This window comes from Arvicanthis niloticus, chromosome 30 (genome assembly GCF_011762505.2).
Source record: "Arvicanthis niloticus isolate mArvNil1 chromosome 30, mArvNil1.pat.X, whole genome shotgun sequence".
NCBI classification, from domain to species: Eukaryota; Metazoa; Chordata; class Mammalia; order Rodentia; family Muridae; genus Arvicanthis; species Arvicanthis niloticus.
This window is the reverse complement of record NC_133438.1, coordinates 21,682,051-21,693,002: the sequence shown is the minus strand read 5'-3', so window position 1 is coordinate 21,693,002 and position 10,952 is coordinate 21,682,051. Positions and strand designations below refer to the sequence as shown.

The following is a 10,952-nucleotide window of genomic DNA, read 5'->3' as shown; positions in this document are numbered from 1 at the left end:
TGGGGAGGGGACAGAGACAGGAGAATGGCAAATTTGAGACTACCAAAATCTTGTCTCACAGAGAGCAATTACAGGAGTGAGTAAGCCATAAAATATGAACTGAGCAGGCTGGAGAGATGGCTCAATGGTTAAGAGCACTGGTTGCTCTTCCGGTAGGTCCTGAGTTCAATTCCCAGCAACCACATGGTGGCTCACAACCATCTATAAGGGGATCTGGCGCCCTCCTCTGGCCTGTGGATGTATGTACAGCAGAGCACTCATAATTAAAATAATGAAAAGAACCGAGCATCATAGACAAATAAGAGTAGTTTTCAAAATGTTGCATTAAGATATGTGAACTTATTGGCTACTATATTTACTATGCAATAATCTGAGTTGTGATGGCAGAGCCTGTAACAGTTGTCTTCAAGGGCTTAACAGAAAAGCAACCCGGTCACTGTAGAGCTCAAACTCACTGACAATGTGGCTCTTACAGAATATAATGAAACATTTACATCACCTTCGACTAAAACTTGATTACTTAGAAAGGTTTTAGTTGTTAGCATATATATCAGCTCCAATAGATAAACATAAAAAGACAACTTAGACAAAATACAATGATTACTTTGAATTTTAAATAAACTCATTCCATATACAAGAATTCCCACATACTGAAGAAATGGCACTGAAGACCCAGGAATCAATCATGGGGCAGAGGTGTAGTTTGGAAGTTGAAAGATTAGCCTCATGGCTGAAGGAGGCCCTCTGTGCAGACAGGACATGTGTGTGCCTGTGTGTATTTACCTGAGTGAAGACAAACCACAGGAAACCCTAAGGTAAAACTATGTCAAACATTTTATTTGCATTTTATGTTTGGTAGATTTAAATATAACAAATTTGTTGAACAGATCTTTTAATACAATATCTAGATGTACAAAGACAACCAATTAATAGGGAAACCCCACAAATTGATGTTTTAACAATGTTTTACAAACTGTTGGTAAAGACTGTATGCCTGGATTTAAAAGAACCCCAATAGGAGAATAGTATCACATTAAACCTTATAGACTAACCAATTGCTCTGTATAAAACCAATACATCATAGTGGGAGGGGTACACCCTTAGGATTCCCTTCTCCATCTCTCATTGGTCTTCTCTTAAATGGGAAAATAAAATTGAATTTGTATTAGCAAATGAAAGTGCAAATTTGTACAGCAGGGCTGAGCAGCAAGAGGGAAGAAAGACAAGACAGGAGAAGCCGATGGTCGCTGCACACCAAGGATATCTGTGATGGTCCTTGTCCCTTGTCCAACGTTGACATGACATCATTTATTTTTCATTGCTCTGGAACGAGCAGAACCAAATTCTTTGATCTAAAGGAATATTAAATATTTACTTCCCCTACATCATTTGTGATCGTGTAAGGCAAAGAGAGAGAAGTCCCACCATCACAGGGGGCTGCAGCAGCATACACACTTCAGAGAGCCCCACAAGGACATCCATGCTCCCACGGCAGCAGGCGGAGTGCACCTACTAGAGCAGGCCTGCACCCTGTCTTGTTCTAATTTATCTAGCTGGAAAAAAAGCTTTTATAAATACATCACCGAAGAGGACAACTGAGCCAGGCGGGGTTGGCACACGCCTTTGATCTCAGCACTCGGGAAGCAGAGGCAGGTGGATCTCTGTGAGTTCGTGGTCAGTCTGGTCTACAGAGCCAGTTCTAGGAGAGTCAGGGCTACACAGAGAAACTCATTCTCCAAAAAGTAGGAAAAAACGAAAACAAAAACAAAAAAACAAAGAGGACAGCAAATTATTTTCTCGCTCTGAAGAAACCGTTTTCACATTTTCAAACTTGTCAGTGTAGTTCTGTGGAAGGGGTCTCAGAAGACTGTGGCAGCCGGGTCTTCAGGATGCCCACGGTGAGTGGTGTTAGCAAGAGCCAGGTAGCCTGGCCACCTTCTGCCTCTGCAAACTGCTTTTGCAGTAAGTATTATATAAACAGTCAGGGTTGTTTAAACACCCCCACTCGCTCTATGTGGAGGGTAAAGAGGTACTCATTGTCAAGTATTACATTGTAAAATGCATTTTATTTTTGCCAATATTACATATTGAAGTTTAAAAATGAAAAAAAAAAAAAAAAAAGATCTGTGTGATAATCGTGCCTTGCCAGTCCATTTCTTTTTATAATGAAATGCTCTTTTTTTTTTTTTTCTTAAGAACGCAGAAAAATATTGATTTACTAAGAAGGAACACGTTGGAAAATACCATCTCAGGGTATCAGATTAAGGAGCACTTCTTTCTCTTGGCGAAATGATTAGGGAAGCTACCGAGTCTGTTATCTTTAGTTGTCTTTAATACGTCTCTTAAAAATGATGGTCAAGAACTCTTTAGAAAAGCGGAGGAGGCGCTCCTTTGGAGCCTGAAATCCCATCTGTTGTAGAAAATGTTTGCTTTGGTTCTTCAGAGGAAATGCTCATATAACTTCTAATGAAGGGACAAAAAAGAGAATAGATTAATGTGGCCCATCTAAACTTGAGTACCCTGGCAATATCTTATATTTGTAAAACAGAAAACCCCACCATGCCCTTATCTATAGCATCCTGCAGAAGAACAAGCAGTGGTGCTAGGATTCGGCTCGGTGGTAGGTGGCAGAGGGCTTGCCTAGGATGCATGAGGCTCTGCATCACATCCTCAGCACCACAAAACCACAACCAAACAAACATAAAACCAGGAGACTGTGATGGGGTCCATAAGCATATGCAAGGGCGGTACTAGGAAAAATGCAGACCGTTTCCACTCAGCTTAGGGAATACCACTGACTTAGAAACGCCACGTTTAGATAACTTAAATCCATAGCCTCTAAGAAAACTACATTCATTCGTCATATATCCTCAGTGTTCAACGCTTAGGGCTCCAAACTTCAATGGAGGACGAAGGAATGTTTATAAATAGACGGTCGCCCAAAGGAACAGTGCACCACTTAAGACTGGAGCCTAGACTACTTCTTGGGGCAAGATGGTGGACGGAAGACGCTGATTTAAAATACGGTTAGTGAAGCAGAATGCCAGGTGGAAGTTTCTTCTTCCCTGCAAATCAGGAAGCAGCAGATGATGAGTTTTCCACCAGCAGAACATTACACAGGCTGCTCTGAAGGCTTAGCAATCACAAGGCCAGGCCACAGGGGCTGTATGATCACCTTTACAGCCTAGAAGGTGGATTTCACTAGGGCCAATGATACCCTAGAGGAGAAAGGAGACTGGCTCCTCAGGGACGCCTTCCTAGTTAAAGTTGTCTTGGCTTCACAGACAGTTGGACCACAGTCCTCTACTGACTCCATTTCAGTGTCTGGAATTTGGCCAGTTCTTTTCCTAGGAGCAGTATGAAGAAATGCTGATGAGTATGATCTGTTGGGAGGGTAGGGAGACCAAACCCAGGCTTGCCAAGAGCGCGGGAGCGAGCTAGGCCTATCCCACTTATCCCTGACAGAGCAGTGGCTGTGTTATGGAGCTGGCGATGACCACTGAATTAGTATAATTTGATATAGGTCTTTATTTTTATTCCTAGTACAGCTATTGTTCTTTTTGCATGAAGACTTCGGGCCAACTTGTCCTGAGGACTATATAAGAGAGGCACAGTCAGGCTCAGGCAGGCTCAGGCAGGCACAGGCAGGCTCAGGCAGGCACAGGCAGGCTCAGGCAGGCACAGGCAGGCATCATGAGCATGGAGCAGAACCTCAGGCTCAGTGAAATCCTGGTCTGGAGCTTGGGTCTTACTGTTGCTCTCCTATCTGCATCGTTTTTGTATTTAAAAAAGACAGTAGCAGCATGTGGACCATGATTGCCAAACCCAAATGAGAGGAAAATGGCAGGAGAACCCAAGGCAGTCTGAACTCAACTTCCACAATCACGCACAATCTTTTCTACAGTGGCTTACTTGTTCCCTCAAAGAACAAAACAACCATTCATTCTCTCTTGGGTATCGGTTCTGACCATCAAAGAAAGCAGTTGACGACTAGCTCACCTGCAATCTGTTGTGTCTGCACACCATCTACCTGAGGTAGGGGCCCAAGTGTCCCTTCATCATTAAAGGCCAAAACTGGTTTCAAAGGAATTTCTGGGCTTTCATTGGTGACATCTAATCTGGACGCTTTTGATCCAACAGGCAAGTTTATAATTTCTTCAAAATTTTCATTTTGTACGGACATTCCATTTTCATTTGGCTGTTTTTCCAAATCTGGAGAACTGGGGATGTGAAAGATCAAACATAGGATGAATTAAAATTAAGCTTATTTTTAGAACAAACAATTATTTTAAAATAATTTTACGACTTTGAAATAAAATGGAAACTTGGGGCCATAAAGATGATTCAGGAGGTGGAGGCAGTTGTTGCCAGATGCTGCCAGCCCCGATAACCTGGCTTACTCCCAGAATCCATACAAAATTGAAAGGAGAGAACATTACAAGATTTTCCCCTAGCTTCCATGCACACGTGTGTCTAATAAACAATTAAACAACATTGTATCATTATTAGTAAATATGGATGGGTAGCTGTGGCAAATTTGCATCTTCGATTGAAAACCTTCTAACACTTACCAAATAGGACCATTTGTTAGAACAGGTCATTACCAACAGAAACGGGTCATCACCAGCTCTTCAGTTTCTTATTTTTTTATTTTGAGACAGGGTATCTCTACTTAGTCCTGGCTAGCCTGGAATTTACTATGTAGACCAGATTGGCCTTGAACTCAGAGATCCACCTGCCTCGGTCAGGAATGAAAGACATGTGCTACCATGCCTCACTTTCAATTCTTAAAGAGAAATTAAATGACATTTATTTATTTGTGTGTGGGCATAGGCATAGACATGCCATGGTGTGCAAGCAGAGGTCAGAGGGCAACCTGGGGTGGCAGTTTTCTCCTTGTAACTCGTGGGTCCTGAGGATGGAACTCAGATTGGGATTGGGGACACTTCTACCTGCTGAGCCATTTTGCTCAATCTTTTCAATTCTATGTGAGTCTGGGCATGGTGGCAGACACCTATATTTCTAGCACTCAGGAGGCAGAGGCAGGAGGATCTCTGCAAATGAGGCTACCCTGGTCTACATAGTGAGTTATAGGTCAACCAGTGTGAGAATCTGATGCCTATAAAACTCTATGCTTTTAGTGGGGAACCTGTTATGCAGAAAAGAATATGGGTGAGGAGAGGGTTTGGGGCTTGAACAAGATCCTGGCAAGGAGGCAACAGGCAGGGAGGAATCCTCCTGGGCTGGTGAGGATGTAAATTAGTTCTCATTGTCTCTGTATGAAGACAGGGTGTCTCAATCTGGAGACCAGGCTAGACTCAATGAAACGTAGCCAAGGGTAACCTTGAATTTCGGATATTCTTGCCTCAATATTCCGAGTTCTGGGATTACTAAGGTGTGCCACTGTGCTCCACTTTTTTGTTTTTGTTTTAATATCTTTCTTTGTTGTTGAGTTGGGGGGCAGGGAATCCTCACTTTGTAGCCCAGGTTGGCCTCAAATCTAACTTCTTTAGTCTTCTATGTATTGGAATTACAGTCACGAACCAATTGTAATATCTGTTTTGTTTTTTAAAGTCTTGCTATGTTTGTGTGCTGACCTGTCTCAAATCTCCAACAATCTCCTGCCTCAGTTTCCCTAAGTCCTGGGGTTACTGTACCCAGTGTTTCCATACCTCAAAACCACCAGCATTCTACAAACTCTTCGTACAGGATGAGCTGACTCCCGTCCCCTCCCTCTTCCTCTCCGTTCTAAGCAGACCATTCTGCTTTGAGCTCTCTCTGTAGACCAAGCTGGCCTTGCATTTTTTTTTTTTTTTAAACTCTGCTTCAGATTTCCAAGAAGCCAGGATCGCTTGTTGGAGTGATGCTGGCTATAATTCTCCTTAATACGCACTCAAACCTCCCCATGAAGAGTAAAGAAAAAGGTGACTTCCCTTTTCTTATTTAGAGTTATAAGTTCTACAAAAAATTAAGGAGATGACTTAAAAATAAACCTTCCAGTTAAAACTCTGGCATTCTACCTGGGTGGGATGAACACAGCAGTACTTTGTAATACACAACACACACCCCTCAGTGACTCAGTTGCTGAACTCACCTCTCTGTGGTTACCTCTGACTGCTGTAAAGCGACTCCATGTGGGCTCTCTGCGGACTCTCCACTTGCTGGAGAGTTCATACATGGCAGTGCAGATACGTCTGCGCACAGCAAGGAGAGCAAAGAGTTACTAATGTGCTACCATCAAACCCACCTCCTAGGAAGCAGAACTTGGATATATGACCTGACTACAACTTACTGCCTGTGGACCATTGGGCAAGTCAAACCCTAACCCTTCCTGGATAACAGTACCTGCCTGACAGACACTAAATGTGTTAACATGGGCAACTGTTTGACCGCTCAGCCGACTGAAGGGCAGAAATAACTGTTACCATTATTCTTGTTTGTACGAAGTTAGTTCTGGACATAAACACTGAAATCAAACCAACTGATGAAGTGGCTACCTGACTTGACTGGCCGACACAGAACACTTTGACTGAAGCACTCAGAGCAAATCACCATAGAAGAGGAAGCCATGTTTCATAAACTCAGCTGAGTTCAGTCACACTTAGAAGGATGCGATTTCAATGAAGGCCCAGCAGTGCGTGTCCCTGGCTTTGCCACCTCATTTGCTACTCAACGCTGGGAGTCCAGCTTAAGGCAACCTTATTGACATCTGACTCAAATCTAGGGTGGGCTGTATTAAAAAGTCTTTTAATCCCTGATCGCTTATATCAGCAGTAACATTCTTGGAAATGCCACGGAGTGCAGTGGAGCTGGAGCAGCTGGTGCTCCTGAATTGGTTCAATTCTGAGCAAAGCAAAACAGAACTGTGAAAGGGTTCACATAGGAGTATTCTCCGGACAAACAATTAGTGCATCAGTGATTAGGCATGAGATAAAGACACTATTCAAAAACCTCACACAGAAATGGAACCAAATCTAGATGGGACAACACAAACTAAGGCTGAGTCCATTTTTATTTAAGCCACTTTTGTTTTAAAATCTCCAAGAAACAATAATTTGCCCGAAGACCACAGTTACAAGTTAAAGAACAAGTTACGGTGAGACCAGCATGTTTTAAAGGGTACCGCTCTTCTGAAGTCAGGATTAAGAGAGATAATGTTCAAATATTTTATTCGAAGACTTGTCATAAATACAAGTTATGAACGTGGGAATTTAAGCTGGAGGTAGTAATGTAAGCCTGTAATACGAGCACTTGGGAGTCAGAGGAAGGAAGATAAGAAGTTCAAGATTTTCCTCAGGTACATTGAGAATTCAAATCTAGACTGGACTACAGGATGGGACTCCAGGTCAAACAAAATCCACAGACAGACAAAATCCTGTCACGATGTGTACATTTAAAGTCATCCATCAGACCAGTGGTTCTCAGCCGTCCTAAAGCTGCAACCCTCTCATACAGTTCCTCATGTTGGGGTGACCCAACCAAAAGTATTTTTTGTTGCTACTTTATAACTGTAATTTTGCTACTGTTATAAGTCACAATGTAAATATCTGCTATTTGACTCCCAAAGGGGTTGTGACCCACAGGTTGAGAACTATGGCCTTAGGGGCTGGAGAGATGGCTCAGCGGTTAAAACCCGCCATGTCAGGCAGATTGCAGCCGACTCTAATTCCAGATTTGACGTCCTCTTTTGGCCTCTGTGGGTATACACATGCACATGTGCACTGACAGAAGAAATACCTCTCTCTCCAGTGAAAACTCCTTTGGCTATGTCACCATTTCTTTGCTCAGTGGTTTTCTAGAAGAAAGAAAAACCAACGTAGAATTTTAAATTGTAGTTCCCAGTGGTATAGAGTGCTCACTGGATACCTATAAGGGCCTAGGTTTGATCTCTAAAGGGGGAGGGGGTGACTGAAAAGGAAATAAAGCCATATCAAGAACAGTTATAGCTAGCAGGGCACAGGCCTGCTGTCCCCAGCCCTCAGGAAGTGGGCAGGAGTTGTAGGATGTCCAAGGTGATATTCGGTGAAGTCAGCCCGAGGGACAGGAGACTGTCTCCCTCCCCCACCAGAACAAAAGAGCAGCTACAGAGGCCATGCCAGCACCTTGTCCGCTGTCTCTGTTCTCCTGGTTCTTCTCATAATCTCTTCAAGTCGCTGCAAAAAAGAACACAGTAGGGAGGATGAGATACACAAAGCACGCCAGCCTGGCACATTCCGGGGATTAAAAAAAAAAAAAAAAAGATCAGATTATTAAAATGAGGAAAAAAATATAATTCACAGTTCTTCATCCTAACTGGAGTTATTAATAGAGGTTGGAACCATTTTAGCTCCTGTGGCAGAATAACTTGCTTTGGGGAAGGAGGAAACTCGGGCGGCTTTCTTGGAATTACTACCAAGGGTCATTTCTTGGGCAAGGGGAGAATATTTTGTCCCTGACCAAAGCACCAGTCTCTTGGCTTCGGGCAACTTGAGACCCCGAAAGGAAGCACAACCATGCCGGTTCCAGGCTTCAGCCCCAGCCCCTACCTTCTTCCTCTCCAGGCGTTCCTGCTCTTCCTTCTGGAAATGCTTCTCTCGTTCCTGCCGAGCCCTCTCTGCCTCCTCCCTGGCTCGGGCTTCTTCTTCTTTCTGAAAACAAATTGTTACTATTGCTTATCCCTAGTCTGGCCAGCCAGCTCCCCACACGGGCAGGCAGGAAGGCACGCAGAGACCTTGACGGTACAGAGCTCCTTACTCATCTTGGAGGCCACCTCTCCCACCCCACAAACCCCTTCCGGAGCAGTGGCCCTCAGCTCCTCAGCAGCCCTGACGGTCTGGGAGCAAACCTCTGTGGAACAGCGGCCAGCATATGCTGTGCACACCGCTCAGGTGCAAACAGCCCGCGTCTGGGGCAGGGCTGCTTTGCACCCCATTCATCAGAGGACAGGCCCTGTTGAGGGCAGGGTCCACACCTGCTTCTGCACGCGCTCCACCTCCTCCCTCTCCCACCGCTCCCGCTCCTCCTCAGCCAGACGCAGCGCCTGCTCCTCCTTCTCTCGGGCCTGCTCAGCTTCCAGCCTGCGGGCTTCCTCTTCCCTGCGACTCCGCTCTTCGGCCACCCTTCGAGCCAATTCCTCTATCTTTTGTCTGGGAAAAGACAAGAATGAAGGCGCTTCTTTGAAGAGAGGCCAGGTATGGCAAGGACAGCAGTTCAAAGACCCGGAGGAAAGTCCCCGCTTTGGCCACCTTTTGCTTTGCTCATCCTCCCTCTCTCCCGCTTCATTTGTCAGAAGCAGCATACAACCAGTGACATGTGGGGGTCAGCTTACTTTTTCAGAGGGTCTACAATTCATCTTTAAAGGGAGAGACTCGAATATCTGAACATAGATGACTTTAGTAATAACCATTAATTTTAAGTAATTATACCTTCATAAGATATCTAACAAAAAATTTACATGTATATGGGAATTTTGCCTGTATATTCCCATATGCAGGTTCTATATGTATGCTTCGTGCCTTCAGGGGGGTAGCTCAGGTCTTCTGGAAGAACAGTCAATGCTCTTAACTGATAACTCACCTCTCCAGACCCAAGGGAACCTTTTAAAATGAGGTTAATGGTGTTTTGTACCAGGTCAGGGGGAAGACAGGCCATATAAGCTTCCGTGGAATGAAGGGTGTGCACAGCAAAGAGGGTGACCCTCAGCAGGCCTGAGGTCCCCCCCACACCTGTCAAGAACAGTTGTCACCATTAGCCTTATTAGGCCCAGGTGGTGTCTAATTAAGCATACCGTCATAGTTAGCTTTAACTATCAATTTGACAGTCCGGAGACCCGGGTCTCTCAGTTGCGGAATTGTCCAGATCAGACTGGGATGTGGGCGTGTCTGTGGGGGATTGCCTTGGCCGTTAATTATGTGGCAGAGCCCACTCCACAGCAGGCAGTGTTGTATATGAAGGATAGCAATTCACAAGCCTGTGAGCGAGCCAGAGAGTGGCATTCCTCAGTGGTTTCTGCTTCAAGCTGCTTCTTGAGTTGCTACGCTGGCTTTCCTCACAGACGGACCCCTGACTGGTAAGTGTAAGCCAAATGAGCTGTTTCCTCCCCTATGTTGCTTCAGGTCAGAGTGTTCCTCTGGGACAGGATGACACCCGAACACTGTCTGCCTGTGGTTGCAGTGGTTTGAGTAAGAATGGCCCCCATAGGCTCAGACATTTGAATGCTCAGTCATTGGGGAGGGATTAAGAGGTGTGACCTCATTGGAGGAAGTGTGTCACTGGGGGATGGGTTTTGGGGTTTCAAAAGCGCAAGCCAGGCCCAGTGGCCCTCCCTGCTGCTGTGGATCTGAATGCAGAATTCTAAACCACTTCTCTAGCACCATGTCTGTCTGTGTGCCACCATGATGAGAATGGATTACACCTCTGAAACTGTAAGCCAGCTCCAATGCTCTCCTTTATCAGAGTTGCTATGGTCATGGTGTCTCTTTACTGTAGTAAAACATAACTAAGACGGAACTTGGCTCCAGGAGGATGATTATGTAGATATTCCTTCTAAGGTGAAGAATACGTTATTGCACTTGGCCCCTCCCATCACCAACAAAGAACCACAACATTTAGTGGGTCTATTTGGATTCTGGAGACAGCACATTTCCTCACTTGGGTGTGTTACTCTGACCCAGATACCAAGTGACTCAGAAAGCTGCTAGTTTTGTGTGGAGTCTGGGACAGGAGAAGGCTCTAATAGGTCCAGGCTGCTGTGAAGGCTGCTCTACCACTTGGACCATATATAATCTAGCAGACATGATGGAACTTGAAGTGTCAGTGGCTATTTGGGAGCAAGGGATGCTGTTTGGAGCCTTTGACAGGCCCCTGTAGGTAAATCACAGAAGAGACCTTTGGGATTTTGGAGCAAGGTTCTACCATCATCTGCAGACAACTATTCCCTTTTTGAAAGACAGTTCTTGGCCTGCTATTGGGCC

The 10,952-nt window shown here is 44.8% G+C and overlaps 1 protein-coding gene across 10 annotated transcripts in view; it reads right to left on the bottom strand.

The window, feature by feature from the left end:
- Nucleotides 1–816: 816 nt before the first annotated feature.
- Map7 (microtubule associated protein 7) overlaps nt 817–10,952 on the bottom strand; it is a 130,204-nt gene continuing 120,068 nt past the window's right edge. For 9 of the 10 annotated variants that reach the window (XM_076928066.1, XM_076928067.1, XM_076928065.1 and 6 more), the window contains 7 exons: nt 8,951–9,125; nt 8,526–8,627; nt 8,103–8,153; nt 7,738–7,795; nt 6,095–6,194; nt 4,000–4,220; nt 817–2,463 (listed from right to left, as the gene is read on the bottom strand). In XM_076928066.1, coding sequence (XP_076784181.1) covers nt 2,453–2,463; nt 4,000–4,220; nt 6,095–6,194; nt 7,738–7,795; nt 8,103–8,153; nt 8,526–8,627; nt 8,951–9,125 — 718 coding nt within the window. In that variant the 3' untranslated portion in view covers nt 817–2,452. The remainder of the gene's footprint in view (nt 2,464–3,999; nt 4,221–6,094; nt 6,195–7,737; nt 7,796–8,102; nt 8,154–8,525; nt 8,628–8,950; nt 9,126–10,952) is intronic. The other variant, XR_013108270.1, reaches the window with a different exon arrangement.